General features: G+C 39.0%; 1 protein-coding gene across 1 annotated transcript in view; it reads left to right on the forward strand.

Moving 5' to 3' along the window:
- Positions 1 to 20,000, forward strand: part of LOC138052890 (uncharacterized) — a 59,926-nt gene that overhangs the window by 25,495 nt on the left and 14,431 nt on the right. The window contains exon 11 of the mRNA XM_068899484.1: positions 17,187 to 17,872. Within this exon, the coding sequence (XP_068755585.1) occupies positions 17,187 to 17,872 (686 nt within the window). The remainder of the gene's footprint in view (positions 1 to 17,186; positions 17,873 to 20,000) is intronic.

Genomic DNA, 20,000 nt, shown 5'->3' on the forward strand with positions numbered 1-20,000 from the left:
GTTTTTAGCCGTGAGAGGAAATAACAGATTCAATTTAAAATCACCTCTTTAAAGTGCTGGGTTAAATTTCTTGCGACAATTTCACTTTTTTTAGCGAATCTTGCGACGGCACTTTCGTGTAACCGTGAGGTCGATTCTTTAGTCATCATTGTGTTTTGAAACGAATGTTTAAGTGGTCTCCAACCACAAGCTTTAGTTCTCACCAATAGATGTAGTGTGGTGTAGTAAAAGTTCCATCTGTTTCAGTCATGTATTTTGTAAATACAGTACTTGAGAGTTTTCTTTTCTCTTCTCATCATCATCATCATCCTTCGGCACTGGCTGGGATGTTTTGCATAACAGTTTTCCACAGGTTTCGGTCCAACATAGCATTACTCTGATCCACTGGGGCCATGCCCGTGTCCCTCGGGCCGACTTTGGATCAGGATGTTTCTCTTCCACAGGAGGAGCGATGAAATGGTCTCATCCTTTGCTCTCAGGCGGTGTCCGGCGTACAGGAGACGCCTGCGCCTGAGTGTGTCTGAAATCGGTGGTAGTTTCCCGTAAATTATTATCTTTGTAGGGTGCTCTTCTCAATTCGTTGCGATTCTTCAGCATGTCTATTTGTTCAATGATATTACGATTTCTTTTGCATAGGCAATTTTTTTTTCGTTACTATAATTGTTCCTCGACTGTATGCTTTTCGATTTTGCCGGCCGGTCAAAAATGAACACCTGCGAAGCGGATGATTACAATGTCAACCTGAGATCCATGATGTGAACAAATTATTTTATTTTTCATGATGATGTTTTCAAATACTCCGTGTTACAGTGATTATCTTCTCTAGACGCATAGTTTATCCTGATAAATTGAAGATACCTTTATGTTGCTCCGCAGTTAAAGGCTTTAGTGTCCATATTTCCTTTTTCAAGTTTGAATGTGTTTTCCCTCTTTCTTTCAGTGTTTTTTTTTTCGGCAACCATCATGCGCGCAGTTTCTTAATTTTCCTTTTTAGTACAAATTATGAATTGTCAAAATGACTTTGACATTATCCATCACGTTTCTCTGCCTTGACGACTTTTCTCGTCCCGTTTTTGTTTTGCATGAAGCCCTAAATTTTGCCTGCCTTTATTTCAGTTCAAGACGATGCTTTGAGTACACGTTATCCAACTCGAGGCTTTTTCTATCCAGCAAATACGAGCGAAAATCGTTTTGATTTTCTTCCGTATCGCTCAGGGGTGTAAATTTTGGATTTTGGTCTCACTTAGGGTGTTCTGGGGAAAACACCATCATAATTATGCAGCCCATATGTAGCCGTGAAGGTCTCGTTTAGGGTTTCACGCGAAGAAATATAAAAATATGTTTTAAATATGGTCTCTTATTGGGATCAAAGAATCCTGGGCGAAGCTCAGATTGGTCTCCTTTTGGGGTTTAATTCAAAATTTCCAACCAGCATCCCCATCCCTTCATATGCGAAATCCCCCTCTCCTATTCTTCCACTGTAACTTATGTTCCGCTTGGGGGGAAGGGGCGAAAACGATGTGTTAGTGGTCAACTAAGGTAGAAAATGATGCATTTTTTTAATAATAGTAATAATAATAATAAAAATAATTATTATTATTATTATTATTATTCATTATTATTTTATTAATAGTGAAACTGTTGCATTGATAGCCAATCAAATGCGAGCCATGGCGCGATTTTTCCGTGATACTCGTGAGTTGCTTTTGCTTAACAGACTCAAATTTTTTCATGTATATTATTAATAAGTAATCACATGACTTTTCTTGTGCAATTTGGAAGAAATAAGCACTATTTTTTCAAAGACTACAAATTGCACTCGGTCAATGGGGCCGCGCAGTTTTGTGCGCCTTTGAAAGAATTTACTCGTGTTTATTTATTCCAAATTGCACTCGAAATCATGCGATTACCTATACTAATTTTCTGGTCATGTAAAGCAACAAAATAATCCCAAAGAAAGAAGTAGGTAAACTACTCAGTCGTAGTGTTCATGTGGACATGAGGTTATAATAACTGTGCATGTAATATCCCACCCCCTCCCTTCCATTTGTTGTATTTGTGTTCATGGAGATCAGTCGTTTTTTAAAGCGAGAGTTGCTGGATTTGCGCTCGGACTCGCTTTGAAACCGAGGCTGATCTGAGAGTCAGAGATGGCTTATAGAGCGTTTTCGCTCACGTGACTAGCAGCCATATTGGATTACTGAAACAAAGGAAAGTATTTGCGTAAAAATAGGGTTCAATTCCTGTAGGATTAGTTTGGTACCTCATCATGGCCGCCATTCCTTTGTTTTGGAACACGAACATGGCCACCGTGACGTCATGTGAAAACGCTCTATTTAGGGCCCATAACAGACAGACTTCTAATTGACCATTTTCGAATTCTCGCAGCTGGACTGGATCTAGCATGAAATGGAGGCTAATGCGGGCAAATCTTTTCAAATGCTAATTAATTTGCCCTCATTAGCCTCCATTTCATGCTAGATCCAGTCCAACCGTTAGAATACGAAACTGACCCATTAGGATAGCCATTTAAACGGTATCGGGATTAATTAACAGGGGCCTGAATACTGCGTTTCTGTTTCTCAACTCTATGAGTTATTAATGAATTTACAAGTAACTTACAAGCTGCATCGTTGGTGTAAGAGTGTTTTCACTCGCGTTATCAGTAACCTTGTTTTTGCACTAAAACAAAAGAAAAGGTTCGTGATAATTGAGTTCAATTCCCGAAGGATTGGTTGGGTACACCAACGCCGCCGCCGCATTATTTAGGAGACCAATATGGCTGCCGTGACGTCACCTGAAAACACTCAAAACAGTTCAAGAAAACCCATATATAGAGTGTTTTCACACACGTGATCAGTAACCTTGTTTTTCCACTGAAACAAAAGAAAGCGTTTTGCATGATAGCCAGGTGATCTGGTGACGTAACTCGGAGGACTGGGAAGAAATACGGCGTTAAAATTTTTCTTCCCAGTCTTCCAAATTACGTCACCAGATCACCTGGAATAGAGCTCAATTCCCAGAGGATAATTTAGGTACATCAACATGGCTGCCGTGACGTCACGGGAAAACGCTTTATAGAGTACAAACCATTGTTGACTAATGTTAGCTATATTTTGGAGGTGTATTATTTTTATACTGTGATTAAGGCTAACATGACGTTCCTGCCGAATTATTTTTACGGGGCTTTGTTATTTATCATCTGCATTGCCAACAGCTATCTTTTACCAGACACAAGCAAAAAGACCAAACAAAAAACCCACGTTGTCAAAAAGAACCTCAATCCAGTTTGGGACTTCTCCTACTCGTACGCCAATCAAACAGTTGAAGAGCTTAGAAACCGTGTCCTAGAACTGACGGTGTGGGACTTTGACCGAGGCTCTAGCAACGACTTTCTCGGAGGCCTGCGGCTGGGTCTGGGCAACAAATCGGAGCCTTGGGACGATTCGGAGGGACTGGAGGTACAGGCGTGGCAGATGATGCTGGATAGACCCAACCAGTGGCACGAATACACGCTGAATTTGCGTTCGAGTATGAATAGTCAAACAGACTGATGACTACAGAAAAGTAGATGAGGGCCGTCATGATTCTTCTCTTTGGAAAACAATGTTATGGGATACCGCTTTCATTCATGGGGTGGCTATCGATGGCGCCATGGTCGTAATTTTACGCGAAAAAATAAACAAGGCGCGTTGTAGTAAAGTTAGTAAAGCGTTTTTGTGTCTTGAAAATCACGGAATCAAACGAAAAAGCAGTCCAGTCAAGAGGGGCATATTCTAGAAACCGCCAGTAGTCTGACGAGATTAGTATGTGTAATCGCATGGGCCCAAGGGCATTTAAGGATTAATTTCACACGTACTTTCGAGTTTTCATAAAATTGGCTGAGTCGCTCGACACTTTCATTCGGTTAAAGTTCAAGTCAATTAATCGTTGCTGTCAACAGAAGTCATATGTGGGTAAAAAGCAGTTTAACCAGAATCAGAATCCGAAATAGAGATTGTCTTTTAACCTGGCCTGGCTTGCTCTGGCTAAGCAACTATGGTCCAATCAGGATCAAGTAATCATGAAAAAAAATGCACTCCGTGTCAGCCAGTCAGCATTCAGTAATTTTGCCCCATATTTGATAACATCCTTAAACCAGGGGTGTAATAAGAAATCTGGTTAGAAATTTTAAATCCAAATCCAAGGTTTTTTTGCAACATTAGTAATTTCTTTCTTTCAGTGAGATGGCCTTCGCACTTGCAGAGTGGCTCAAAGTTCGGTATCCAATTTAGACTAGCGTGCATTTAGTTCTGCTGGAAACTTGATCGAGTCAAATTTCAAGGGTTTCTAGACGATGCGTTTCGTTGAAAACAAGTTTTTAATTGGTCGACCGCGCTGAAGGCGAGAAACAGCCGGTCTGAAAAAAATTTATCTGAAAGCTAAATTTACGAGATAACTAGCAGCTTTCAACAACAAAAGTAATTGGATATACTTGTACACGTTTTTGCAACAAGGAAATATTTCAAAATTTGTCAATGAAACATTTTGTATGGTTCCAACTGACAACGGCTTCTTTTTCTAGGTCGTTTATATTGATAAATGGTTTCTAACGATTTTCATATTTATATGTATGGCGGTTACTTGTTGGCTTCCTGGGTTGAAGAACGGGACCTTGAAATTTCTCAGTGGAAAGAAATCCGCTAAATCCGTAGTATCCCCCTATACAACTTATACTGAGCCATTATTTATTACTCAATTACGCCAACAATTAAGTTTCTCTGCTAGAAAACCCAATGATATTTTAAGACGGGGTTCGTGGAGACTGCTCCGGTTTGCAGTACTCAGTCGAATCATGGGATCACTCTGCGCTCCGAAATAATTATTTGTAAATGTTTCGAAACGCATGCCAAGCAGAATTGCCCGCTAACTGATGCTGAGCCCGAGATGGCGCTACCTGTGGTAGCAGGTGACGTAAGCTATGTTCTGTTTGGTTGCTTGGCAACACTGGTGCGTGCGTATCAGAGCACTTTTCCCTATCAACCCTTCTTATAATATCAGCGGAAATTTTCTGCTAGCTGGGAAATATCAAGGTAATTTTTTATAGTAAGTGGGTGTCTACATGATACAACTGCCAATCTTCAGTTTGACACGAACTTATCAAACAGACCTGAGATAAAATCGTACTGGAATGAAAGGCGAACTGGACTGAGATTTGACGTGTGAACACCCTCAAATTAATTTTCATTGATACTTCGGTGAGACCTTAGAAACGTTTTTCACTTGACCCTAATGTACCATGTCAGCAATTCTTCCGACTGTTAGTTGTGTCTTGGTAATAAAATATATATATATTTATGCTAGTTGCTTTTCTACGGATTTGTTCATTTTCTTTGGTCCTTACAACGTGGAACCTAGTACATCACTCCCGTTCCCGAGGTCATGTTCCTTTCTTTTGCTCTTTGTTGTGCCAAAATGTTTTTCAGCCGTTCAGTTTGGAAGTTAAAGATGAGATGAGAAATCAAGGAGCGTGTGTCGAGGTACATTTATGAGCCTTGATTGAAGCGTGCGATTGCGCTCGTTTCAAGGATTTTGTAGAAATTGGCATGGAACGTAGTTTTGATCCTTTAAAAAAAAAAAAAAGATACCCCGGGGTTAAAGTTTGCCGTATAGTGGCCACAGATTCTCCTGGCCCTTTTTGTCCTCGTGCCCATCCCCTGGAAGACAAGAATGGTCTATCCGTAGGGAGGCTCTCCCAACAACCACATTGAAACAAGGCATCAGTGAAATAATAGGAGATAAAAAGATCCCGGAATACATTAATGTAGTTTCGTGTTGTTCTTAATGTGAAGTAAGCCTAACTGCATGTTACTTTAAACTGAACCAATGCCATTTTATGAAGATCAAATAAATGGTAAACCCACTTAATGTAGTTATACCCTGATAAGCTCCGCACATCAAATGAGTTTTTTAAACTCTATTATCAGTTCGTGTTCAACACGAGAGGATCCATGAGGTAAGAGAACGCTTTGCGAAACTAAAACTAGATTTCAAAAAACTATGATGGGGCATGGGGGTCCGTCGTCTTACCTCATCTTCTCCTCTTGTGTTCAATAAAAATTAATGTAACTGCCATAAATGATGGAATTCACCTTAATTTTTTTTCATGAGTACATGATAAAGATAACAGATAAAATGCTATGGTAGAGATGACTACTCTGTTTAAATCCCAATTTACAACATTCAAGTCCAATAAAGACGGTCATGATATCTTTTAAATGAAATTTTAAATATGTGTCCTTTGTATTAAATAAGTACTTAAGTTTAAAGCAAGAGTCCATTATTTAAACTTAATAATAAAATTAATAATAATAGTTAATGAATGACATCTTGTCTCACCTCCACAAAATCAAATATATGACTTGAAGCCATTTTTCAAGATAAGATTTCACAATAACCCACCTTCAACGTATTAAAATCCACTCCTAAACAAAATGCATCAACTCGAGGCTCTGGGGAATAAATAAAAGGACATGTAAGAGTTTATTCCCCAGAGCCTCGAAATGATGCCTTTTGTTTGGGACTGAATTTTAATATATGGGTTATTCAGCCATCTCTCTCCTTAGATGATACTCTCTCGAGTCAATTCTCGTTTTCCATTTTGAAGAGTTGTTGTATGGAATCAAATTTGAAAAAAAGTGAGTGAAAATGTGCGAGAGAACTATTAAGTGGATAAAATGTGCCCTCCCCACCCCACCCCCTTCCAAAGTACTCTAAACGTTCATGTAACTTTCAAGTGTCACATTATGCTAAGCTTGTCTACCTTAAACATTTTGCCAAGGTAAAAAGCGTCTGTGAATAATGCTCCCATGCTTGCTGCTCGAACAGCCTGAGAGGCTGGCATAGTACTTTGCAAAAAATACAAAGAAGGCTTCTACTTTGCTTGAGCATTCTTGGACAATTTAGCAAGCTGTGTGGGCATTATGGTAAAAACTGTAGCATTGAACTTCAGTATTTAAAAATAATGTATTTTTACACATTTAAAATATTTTTGAATTTATTTTCTAATTGTCTTTATATTAAAATTCATTGACACATTTGTGATAATAAGAACATTTTAAAATAGAATAAAAATAAATCATTATCATTCTTCAGGCCCCCTTCACACGTATGCGGATAAAAAGATCGAAGAAAGAAAAACGGAAAAAAAACCCCTCCGTTTAAAAAAAAATAGGCGTCTACATGTAAAAATATACCTGTCTACACGAAAACGCTAAAACCATTGAGACACGGTAGCGTCCCTTACAGTTGTCATAGAGCATGCGCGTTACTACTAATAGGGAGCTTAAAGCTCGGGCATTTTTTTTAGACGCGGACGGCAACCGGAAGAGAACATTTCGCGTGCAAGGATAGAAGTGTCCCTAGATTTTTATAATTATCATCTCTAATACAGAAACGATACTTAGCAATGTAAATGTGGTCGCCTGAAGACAAATTAAAAGGGAAAACAGTTCTCTTCCGGTTGCCGTCCGCGTCTCAAAAACGCGCGTGCTTAAGGTAATTCCCTTGAAAAATGACGTACTATCCAGATTTCTGTCAAACTTGGCACAATTGATATTCATGCACAAGACATACAAAAAATGCAGGAAAAAGAGGGGGTCACCGTGCTTGTTTTCGCGATGTATGCTCTTTATTTTAAGTGTTTACCGGAATTACGCGAGAAGCGTTGGAAACTGATCAACCGAAAAATTTGTAGTTATTTTGGGTGACATAACTTCCTTCTTTATCTCAACCACGGAGACATTTTACGTCATCAGACTTCACAATCATTTTGCTCTTTGTTATCTTGAATAGACATGTTTTTAAGACCAGCCTATGGCATTTTTGTAAAATGGCTTTTCGGGTGCAAAACTTTTCGGGACTTCCGAGAAACGGGCCCCGAACAGACTGACCTCGAAAACCTTCGTTTTCGCGGTGCGTCCATACGAAAACAGTAAGCCGGCGTTTTTACAAACACTCGCTGTAAAGAGCGTTTTACGCCGTTTACGTGTGGACGGAAGGCAAAAACGGAGAAAAAAATCTGTTGTCGAAATATCCGTACGTGTGGACGGGGGCTCCATATTTATTTATAATTATAAACCTGAAGTATTTACTTCCTCAAGTAGCCTTAAAGTACTTTTAAATTAGCGAAGTGTCATGAACATGCACGACCCTTCATAAGAATGAAAATGGAAATCCAGGGCTCCAAGGAATTTAAACCTTAACTCCACTTGATTATTGTAAACAACGTGTAAACAAGAACTTGGCCCTTTTTAGTTTTTAACGCGTTGCATAGTACATTAACTAAATTGATGCTTTGTTTGATTCTCCTCAAATGTTGAGAAAAGTACTTGAGTACTTAAATGTACGCCTCGCCTCAATGCAAATCAGGAACGTGATGACAATCAGCAATGAAATTAAGATATTGCGTTCTTGCAAGCAGAAGTATGATCTTTATCGGAGCGGATAAGTGGCGCTACGTGATGATGATGGCGCCTCAAGCGAAACGCCAACCATGCAAGCGTCACAGGAAAAAGTTCCATTTTTGAAGTAACCTTAGTGAAATGAAGCTAAGGGATCCCACCTTGGGCAAATATAACTTTCTAAGCAAGGACTAGGGTAACAACACAGAAGCACCGGATCCTAGCCTGGAGAAGGACCTTATAAGCGATTTAAGTATAAAACGACAAAAAGAGCGAGGCTGATATTACGGTGAAGGAATATATTGGCCGGCAAAATCCAATATTTCGAAAGCTACTGCCTTTCTTCATCAGGGTTTTACACGCAAGGTTCAGCCAGTGGTTACATCAGGGTTTTAGAAGAGCTGCTTGTAAAACCCTGACATGTGAATTAATTTCGAAATGCTAATGCGGAGGGATCTTTGAGGTAACGTTTTTTAAAACGTTACCTCAAAGATCGTTTTAAACCGATCCCCAGAGGCCGCGATGTCTTCGGTCAGCACCAAGAATATCGATATTCTTGGTGCTGAGAGAAAGAATCGCGGCCTCTGGGGAAGAGGATGCGTTTTAAATGAATATTCGACATCACTTTGGTCACATAGCGCATGCGCATCTAGTGCCAGTCCAACCGCGCGTTTCAATGAAAAAACACTAAAAACTCTAAGGAAAAGAAACAAAGCTGTGATTTTTTTTTGCGAACGGAACCATGCTATCATTGTTCATAATCTGTAGCATGTGATTGCCGTTTGCAAAAAAAAAACGGAGAAAATCTTTAACAAAATTTATCAAAAGGAGGCTTTGTGACGTCACAACTTCGTTGAAAAATAAACTCTCTTAAATCCATGCTACAGATTTTACATAAAGGCCTGGCCAAAACGCTTGCAACATTTCAACACAGCATCTTGGAACATTGTTGCTTGATGTTGCCACATGTGTTGAACGGGCTGGCCAAACGCACGCAACATTCTCAACATTTTCAACGCAACATATCAATGTTTATGTGCCCAGGCCCTTGGTGCGCAACAAGTGGACCTAGTGCGCATGCCCTAGTGCAACAATGCTGCAGTAACGAAACAGTAACGTAAAGCAGTAACCACAGGGATCCCACACAAACAGTGTGTCTGTTTGTATGTTCGAAATATAAAGAAATGTATGGGAATATTGAAGAGTCCTAATATAGTAAACTTTTACTACACGTCCTTAGAAGGAGCCAAGGGTGGAAAGCTCATTTTCGACCGCTCCAGCGTCAAGCCGATTTTCACCCAGCCTTCGCATTTCTCGAAAATTATTTGGCGGTTAGCGCTTGGATTTTGAATGGATCTTCGATTGAATGGCACGAGAAGAAGCGTCAACCTTTCAGTTTATCTGGTGTTCGATTTGAAAGGCGGACAATTCTAATTTCTGGGTGAAAATCGGCTTGACGTAGGAGCGGTCGAAAATGAGCTTTCCACCCTTGTCTCCTTCTAAGGACGTGTAGTAACAATCAACGGAAAACCCACCAAATCGCTCAAATTCACCACTTTCAGCCGCAGAAATGATAATACACAACAACTGAGGTAGGTTTACGTTTATTTTGAGCTTTAACATAGTCATTTCTCGATGTAAGTTTACTATATCAGGACTCTTCAATATTTCCCATACATTTCTTTATATTTCGACCATTCAAACAGACACACTGTTTGTGTGGGCTCCCTGTGCAGTGACGCGGCCAAACGAGCCTCTAAGTTGCAACATATCTCAACAGGGTGGCCAAACGGGTGCAATATGTTGTGCCCAACAACGTTGCAAGATGTTGCGTTGAAATGTTGTGAGCGTTTGGCCAGGACTTATGATCGCTTTTGCACTCTTGCCATAGTTTTCAGAGCACAAAAGTATAGACTCTCCGAGATTTTAGGCAATCTTCAGGGGCACCCAACGTCAATTTTTGGAAAATATCTGTTCGGAAGACGATTTGACATCTAGAATTTTCGGAACATTTGTTGTAAAATTTCTTGCTTGCCTGCCTCTCCTAGGATTTTCGAACATCTAAAAAATGGTATAATTGCCCATTTATAACGGATTTTTGCCCTAAAAAGGTCACCTAGAATTTTCGGGAGCCTTTTTTCTGGCTGAAATTTTCGAAAAGGTAAGTGTTGATCCCTATAATTTTCGGATCACTAGACCTTCAGCTAGGAAATCCGAACAGATGAAAAATTTTTGGAGGATAAAAATATGCCTATATCTACCGTTTACATACTAAAATAAGTTTAACAATGCTATGTTTAAGTTGTTTGAACTTTATCCTCGTTGGGTGCTCCTGAATCTTACCAAATACAGTTGTAATTCCAATCAGAGGAAGAGACGCTCAATAATACACTTAGTCAAAAAGTACAATCGTGGAGTTAAAAGGACACCATCTCAATCTCCTCCATGACAATAGACCTTTTCACGGTTTCTGATGTCATATTAGTTGGGGGACAAACACGGAACGCGGCTTAAATTACAGTGAGTGTATGGGAATCTTGCCGACTTTGAACAGTTATAAATCCTTTAACGTCTGACGATTGTGGATAGCGAGAATACCTCTCAAAAAGCACTGCTATTGAGATTATTTTCGTGAAGTATGACGATCAGAATCAAGCTATAACGACCCTAAACGAAATTGTAAATTTCCTATAAACCCTTGTAAACATAATTATGCAAATTCCCGAGAAATTTGAAGCGACCTGAGGGGATTTCTAATATCCAGTTTTCAGAAGTTGTGCCTGGTGCAACGATCTAATTTTCCGTTGAGTGAATGATATTCATAAAACGACTACAATTATTTTAATATTTTTGAAATCTGCCTAATTTAAGGCGCGTTTACCCCCCAACCAAGATGGCGTCAGAAACGGTGAAAAGGTCGTAAGAGGCGCGACAATATTGCATTGCGTAATGGTGCCATATTGCTAATCCTGGCTAGATTATGTTCTTTGGTATTTTCTAGAGAGCATTGTACCTTACTTAAATCCTTTTTTTTTTTTGTGGTTCTCTATTTACGTATGGTGAAAGAGAAACTTGAGTTTTGATTTCTTCAGTTATGAGCGCGTGTTCTCGCGGAGTTCCGTTCCAAAAATAACTCAATCTGTCAGCCGTGATCATCGTCATCATTCAGGAAGCCATGTTGGGATGCGGTGTGACCGTGTGCCTAAGCCGCTTCCAATACGGCATTCTCCCGTTTAAGTTCTTCTTCGACCACTTGCTGAAGTTGGTCACAGTAGTCTCCGGCAACTTAAGCTTCCTTAAGCTCTTTTGAATTTGCTTCATTGACCCTAAAATGCCCCCAGAGAATCGAAGTAGACATATTAAATCATCATTTTCATTTGTCGTTCCCAGCACTGAGCTTGAAAGCTCCATCTTAAAGAGTGCATGCCTGCCAATTAAGTTCTGTTAAAATTCTGTAACTGCAACAAAAAGTAAAACAAAACGTAAACTATATAAGTAGCAAAAAACTTTTGATTTAATATTTCCATCATCAGCAGTGAACCATGGATTGGCCCAACCAGGACAGTACAATTGCAGATGGGCTATTGTTTCCCTTTGCTCGTATTTATTATAAATACACTCTTTTTTTATAATAAGAACCCGTTTTTGTAAGAACTTTGAAGGCCGGCACCTTACCAAAATTTTAAGAACGTATTAAGAACTTTCCTCACGCTGCCTGAGAGTTGATTAAGGACGTTTTTATTTGGCTCATTTGTATTTTAAATAAAAGCATAAAATCTTTAAAGGTAAATAAATGTAAATTAACCAAAATACTTAAGGGCATATTTTGAATTAAATAACAATAGCTTTCTTATTGCATAATACCCATCTCAGTTTGTATGAGCAGTTCGTATTTATAATCGTTTTAAAATAACTTCAACACCATCAAAGTCATCAGGTGAAACAAAAACATCTTATGAACGTTTTCAACCGCACATCGAACGTTCAGCCTTTAGCTAAGCAGTACATGTACATGTAATACGAACAAAAAACATGACGATGATATGCTTTAGAAGAAAATCCGATGTACTCAATTTGTCTGCGGCTTGATTAGAAGCCGCTGTTTGGAATAAATTATTCCGCTTGCAGAAGTGTGTCATAGCAATTAACAATCACATGATTAATTTCCTAGCAAGCTGTCTCTCAATCTTTTTTGACCTGATAATAACTGATTTTTCAGACAAGGAGTACAAAGTAAACACCTTTTTATCTTCGTTTTTTATCATCTACCTTTATTATCACCTTTTTTTTTCATCATTAACGTCTGAATTTTCGTCGTCTCGAGTGATTTAAGGCAACCAGCTTGTGAAATAAGGGGAAAAATTTGTGGCTGAATATTATAAAAGTTAAATCGAACATTACGAATTCATGAATGTGTCAATCTATAACTGATCATATTTCCAATAATTTATTTTAAACAGCTAAAAATCTTAACAGAAATTAGCTTTCCATAAAGAGGAAAACACTGCTAGCACTTCAACATTGGCTCGCTGATCCGTGAGGAAGTTCAGCGGGAAGGCCAATATATGATCTTATTGATTCCTTTCGATCACTATTGCTCCCATCAAAACAGCCGAGTTCTAGCTAACAAAGATGACGATTTTAGCCTAAATTGCAATGATCAAGTTGCATTCAATTTTTTGTAAAATAAATACTATTGCATTGAGACGTCAAACAGATGCCGATAATTTTCAATCAATTCATTTCCCCCTACACGTTTTTTCAGTTCGTACAGGAAAGAAAAGCCGTAGATATTTCGCCGTGTACACTGTATATGTCACAAACGCCATGTATGTTTCCCTTTTTAAAAGCCATTTAAGACTTTACACACTTAATTTAAGAATTTTCACACCGAAAAAAATTATCTGAGTTGATGGCTTAATAACGTCATGATCAAACCATTTTTAAAGGCAAGTTTCGTGCTCACGCTTCTTAAAAGGTGTTTCTAAAGATGACATCCCTAAATGTCTTCCCAGCGAACTTTGCAAGATATAAAAGCGAGATCCAATGGGTTTCCAGACAACATAATGTCTTTTGAAATATGGCAGAGCATTCACTCTCTGATTGGTGCAATAATTCAAATTTTGACGTGTGTGTTTTTTTTGCGACCCGTTTTGTTTATTCATGAGGTTAACCGGTTGTAGTCGTCCAAAATTATGGTCATCGTTTCCTATTCGGTGATCACACATTTTGTCTTGGTATAACTTTTTGATTTTTCCAACTTAGTCGCGCTTTTGTCGAAAAAAGCCGGTTATATCCAAAGAGGGATTAAACACAACTGAAGCAGATACAAATTTTTCAGCATGGACCAATTTACACGTCTGCTGGCGTAAGTCGTGTTAATATGTTATTCCGTCTTATTGCTGCTATATTTTTTTCTGTCCAGTTTAAAGTTCTTCTCAACTTCCATGCCCCTCGCACACTTGAACTTTACTAGGATACATGTTTTCACGACCACGACTTCGAGCGGTTTGCTTGGCAAAAAACTGATCTTTTAGATTACAATTTTATGACTTCGTTTTCAAGGGACAACTCATTTGAATTTAAGAACTGTAACAAAGACAAGCTTGTACACATTTACAGATACAGAAAGCTACTCTGAAAACCAGGAAATTTTAAAGTCATCTCTCTGCATTTGTTTGGTACATACAGGTAAAGTGGAGTGAGCCGATGCCTCTAAATTTGGTTTTCCATTGCATCGGCCAGTCGAAGGGATTATCTCTTGTTAGTTTTATTTAATCGTTTGTATTCGCTAGTCATCATTCAGACTAGTGATTAGCCGAAGACTTGGCTATAAAATTTAACATTTCGTCTCGAGCTTGAATTTTAGTGGGAAAGAAAATTCGAATACAACTACGTATAAGAACAATTCTCTACGAAACGGATAAGTAATGTAGTCACATCGGGGGATAACAAGCTGGCTGTGTTAACATACGTATAAAGTTTGAATTACCTATGCAGGTATTTGCATTTAAAGTAGTAGTGAAGTTCCTGCTAGATTTTCGGTTCATATTAAGAAAATTAATGCTTGGCGAACAGTAATATTGTGGCATGTTTGCTTAAGACCTTGAAAATATGAAAGGATAGAATGCCGTCGTTGTTTCGCCTAAGCAGACATACAGTGAGCACCTATTGTGTTTTGGAACCGTGAAAAGCCACTCAAATAAACAAAAAACAACTTCAATTAAAACACACGAGCGATTTCTTTTAATTGAATGTAGGAACATAGCTGAAATGAATGGATCTCAAATAAGTGACAAGGCTTTTTGATTCCAGCTATTCCGTATAAAAAACATTTACTCGTGTGCAACATATTTCTGAGATTATTTTAGGTGATGATTATGATGAACACTTACAGAGAGAGATAACTGATTGTAGATTTTTGTTCATTCGCTTCAAGTTTAGTGTGACGAGTTGCACTGAATTCGTTTCCCTCTTTGCCAACCATAAGCTAGAGTCGGACACGACTCAATGACGTAAATTCACTGAGCAGGCTACCGCAATAAAATTGCTATTGATTGTTCCTGACAATCTTTAGTTGTTATGTCTATGCAGGTAGGCAGTTTTGGCCGCCGCAGGGCCCCCTGCTACGCTATAGTCAACGGTTTTTCTAAGCATTTCACGGTATGACCAAAATATGATGACGTAGATCCACGTTAAAGTCTGTGCAATTTGGAGCAGCAAGCACAGAAATTTTACATATTTTTTCTTCTTGTGTTTGCTTCAATGTTTCATATTAAATGAATGTAAATTGAGAAAAACAGTTGACAACTTTAATTTCAAGGAGTTCTATAATACCAATACTTATTTTAGAGCTAACGAACATTCTGAAGTGGGTATCAATATGATTGTGACATGTTTTTTTAACGATGACACGAATACAATGAAGAATAGCCATATTGGGTGTGCAAACTTCTATTTTTTTTTTTTTTTTTGCAGTTTGAGCAAGAAAAAGACTCTTTATTCTAGAGCCTGATGAACGTATTACACCGAATTTAGCGCATCGGGTCTTTTTAAACATTTGTTGCGGATTTGTTGGAACATGGAACTTAACCCACTCACACCTCAAACAGTGTGAATGGGTTAAGAAATTTTACGTAAAAATCGCCTGGGGTCAAGCGTTCATCTGAAAAATCTTGATCTTCGGTACGCATTGGTAAAGGAAAGGAAAGGAACTTTATTTAAGTGTGAAATCTTCTATCGCCGTAGAGCACTAATCGGGGACACTGTAAATTGAAATTAACAACGCAAATCAAATCAAATTTTGGTTTTTGAGGAGAGGGGAAACCGGAGTACCAGGGGAAAACCTCTTGGTGCAGAGTAGAGAACCAACAAACTCAACCCAAATATGATGCCGAGTCTGGGAATCGAACCCGGGCCACATTGGTGGGAGGCGAGTGCTTTCACTCGGGAGTGCGAGTTCTCTCTCTCTGTCTTGGTTTGCGGCAAATTGTTACAAACTGTAAGAGCTCAATAAATTCCTTGAGCTTTCATTGTGACGCGAATCGATTTATTAAAGGTGTCTTTCCTGATGGAACGGCAATTTGTGCTCGACATTATTAGGCAAAAAAAGTATAAAGCTATTGGTGAGAAAAGAGAGGCGTGCCCTTGAAATTTTTGTTTTCGCTTAGTAGTCCGCTTCTAGCAACAGACAATACAGTAGACGAAAGAGACTTTATGACAAGTACAATTTGATAACCAAAGGATGTAACAGGAATGAAAAATTGTAGCATTTAAGTAAATTGTTAGGTTTATGTGGATAAATTCTTTACAGATGACATAAATGCTTTGTTTACATAACTCCGTCCTCGTCGGCGTCTTGCAAGCTCATTAATGTTATAGGGTCAATGAAAACAGACACATACTACTAGCATTCCGGTCATCAAGAGTGAATTAGATAAGAGTGTGGGCTGTCCGGCACAGTCACAAATTAGTCTATTTTTAGAATACCTGTTCCCGCGAAAATCAGTTGTCATGTCCCTGAAAAAACATGGCAGAAGCAGTCACCCCATGACATGGCTTCTTCTGATTGGTTAAAATTGGCGGCCCTTTGTTTGTTTCTCGCACAAAGTGTATCTAAAAGAAAATCCATTTGTGACTGTGTTGAGGCAAGACCGAAAAGTGACAGATCAACACTCTTATCTAATTCACTCTTGGGTCATATACACTCGGTTGTTATGAATGTTTTTCTCTTATAATGAGACTGACAGAGGACTGAGAGGACTTGGAAACTGTCGTAGACTTTGAGCTTAACGGCCCGAGTAGAAATTGTTTTGGGGGATTTTTTTTTCCTCACAATCCTCTCTCTTGTATCCCTTGTGATTAGTTCACTAGGATCTGGGAAAGCTTAGAGAACCGTTACTTTAAAACTTGTGTTAAAATTAGCAAACAATTAAAAGCAAGATCACTCACTTTACCAACCCTGCGAAACCCTGCGATCTCGTCAGTACCTTACGCAGGCGCAAGGCCGTGCGCCCTAAGCAGCTGTTTCGCCCTGGTTTGGCTTTATCTGTGCGGCCTAGCCAAGGACTTCCAACGAACGTTGTCTTTCATGGAAATCGGCCTTTGAAATTACCGGTCAGTTACGGAACAGGTCTTGGTTCTGAAAAGCAAAAGCGTATTTTTTTTTTTACTTTTGGAGCCCAATCAATTTGTCACGATAAAACATTTATATCTTGATTAAGATTTTCTTTCTTTATTCATCAGACCGTTACCCAAATTGTTTGACAAAAAAGCCAGCGAACCAGAAGAATCTAAGATAGAGGCAGGTGAAACTGTGGAGAAAACAAAGGTAAGCCAGGAACCAGTCCTTTTGACTTCAGAGTCTAGATCGCACGAAAATCTAGCATTTGAAGAGGAAGAACAGCACACAGAGGCTAAAGACATCTCCATGGATTCCTCAACTGCTGTGGCCACCACACTTGAGGCCACTACGAGAGAGGAAAATCAAGAAGTTAAACAAGCTGAGGAAAGCGGAAATGATTCTGGAATTTCAGAAAGTCACCTGAACGGAAGTGACATCACAAAAGTGGATGATACTAAGACAGGTTTGAATGGTGTTGAAAAGGAGGAGCCCACTCGCGATATGCAGCCAGCACTTAAATCCATCGGTTCTTTGGCAATTGGAATAGCGTCATTTAGTCCCCCTGAAATTAAAGTTGACAAGCCAAAGACGCTTTTCTCGGTTGCTGAGGGAAAGAGCTCTTCAACAGACGCTTCTCCCCAGTCCTCCAGAAGGAAAACTGATACTGAAATTAAGAGGAAAACTTTGTCTCCTTTCGCCGACACCAGACGCCGCCATAGTGACTTTGTCTCTGCGCCGATCTCGATTAACGAAGAGTTAGCTAGAGAGGATCTCAAAAAGCGCGGATTCAACCTAGTCAATAAAAAAGGTATTGTATCCATTTCGTAACTGACTGTTTTTTTTTTTGGCCATAAATAAGACGCAAAGAGCGATGACAAACATTATAAACAAGCGCATTTTTTGAAATATGCGAAACGTTAAGTAAACAATTTCAAACAACGCGCTTACTTATAATTGTTGTTACCGCTGTTTGCGTCTAAGTCAATAGTTTTGGACTTATTAACTCGTAAAGTGGCCCTGTGACCAAAATATCAATTCTTATTTCTCTTTTGATTTCAAATATATGTTAACTAAACGCTAAGCGACCAAAGTTTTAGGCCTTGATTTCAAAAGAACACCTGTTTATTTTAAATGGAATTGAATTTTCCTATTTGATGGTCCGCCATTACTGGATCGAGGAGAAAATGACGTCAAAGGCTCACTAGTTTAAGAATGCAATGCAACAACAACAACAACAACAATGTTTATTTCATACACTACTAGTTACAATGAAGAGTTTGTCCACCCAAATTTAGCAAGGATAGTCGAGTTGGGTCAATGGAGCAAAGATAAAATAGTTAATTAATATATTTACAATGACACAGATTACGAAAGGAAATAATTAATATTTAAGACAAGAGTGACTGCGTGTGTACGCCGCAGATTTAATATGAAGCACGGGAGTTTTGGGCTTTCAGACTTTTCGCATAATCACACGGGCTGACATTTTAAGTTAGTGAGCCTTTGACGTCACTTTTCCCTAAATCCAGCCCTCTGAGGTCCAGTCGGTCAGTTTTGAACGTGAGTAATGGCGGACCGTGAAATCCAAAACTTGCACTCAAAGTAAACGGCCTTTGGATCAAAAATCAAAGCTCAAAATTTTGCAAGCCAGGTGTTAAGCAAACTCACTTTCAAAATCTGAAGAAAAGAAAGAAAAGAAAGTGGTTTTTTTTGTAGCAGGGGCACTAATTTAACGGTGCGCTTGAAGTGTAGCGGATATCACTTATACTAAACCGCGTATTAGTTCCGGGTTGGAAACCCAGCTCGTGAGCTTCAAAGTTAACTCTGTCAGCTTGTGATCCATTTGAGGTGGGTAAGATGAATACCAGAATTACTTAGGGCCACGTTGGGATAGGAGTAGCGCCCGTGGGACCCCTATGATGAAAGGCATTGAAGAAGGAGACTTCGGGTTGCCTTCGACTGACGGTCGGCCTTAACTTTCTCCTGCTGTGAAAAAACGTTGGATTATCTTAAAACAACAGTGACTTCGAGTTTATGCGCAGACATGATCAGTTGGTAGAGCGATCAAGCTTCAAGGTGAAATCTCCAATTCAATGAAGTATATGATATCTCACATGTTTTTGGTCAGCGTGTTAAAGCCTTGACCGTACGCTAGGTGATTCGAGGCCAGGTTCTGTGACATCAAGAGCTCGTGCATGATCTACCTTTTTCAATTTTATCGCTTGAATCTTTACACCATTAAGGCACGCATGGAAGAAAAATCGTGTGATTCGAACAAATCGCAAGTTTTAAATTGTTTGTTGAAAGTGTGTAAATTTTATCACTATTTTTGCATACTATCGGCCTTGGTCTTCGCAAGGTTTTTCCCAACATACAAAAGGTATTGAAGGTATCGTAACGTAAAATTAAGAAACACGCGATTTTCGACATAAAGAAATAAGATTGGTTTCACGTAGTATATCAGCGACCTACAGTTTATGTCCTCTCGTCCTTTGACCAAAGCGGAAAGGGTGTAACGTGAGACTATATAATTAAAAAAACATGGAAAATGCGTTGTTACTGGGTTGCCAGTATGGCAAACCAGTCGGAAAATGTCATTTTTCCGTTTTTTTTTTTCACGTAAATTACGTTATTTTTTGTGATGGGACACGTGTGGTTTCAGTTGAGAAAATAATCTAGCAAAAATGACGTCAAGAGCACTTAAACTGAGAAACGTCACTCTGGTGGTGACACTCGGCTAGGGGAGAAGTGCCTAATTTAATTTAATTAACTTATATTGGGCCCTTTCCATGGGATGATCAAAAGCGCATTACATGAGTAGAAGAAACTCATTACAACTTATATATATAAATATCAAGAATAAATAGGTAAAATATAAATACCGTTCCCTTTGTCGGGTTTCAAAATGACTATGTCCCTGTTCTTTCTGAGACTCC

Source organism: Montipora capricornis, chromosome 6 (genome assembly GCF_036669925.1).
Source record: "Montipora capricornis isolate CH-2021 chromosome 6, ASM3666992v2, whole genome shotgun sequence".
Taxonomy (NCBI): domain Eukaryota; kingdom Metazoa; phylum Cnidaria; class Anthozoa; order Scleractinia; family Acroporidae; genus Montipora; species Montipora capricornis.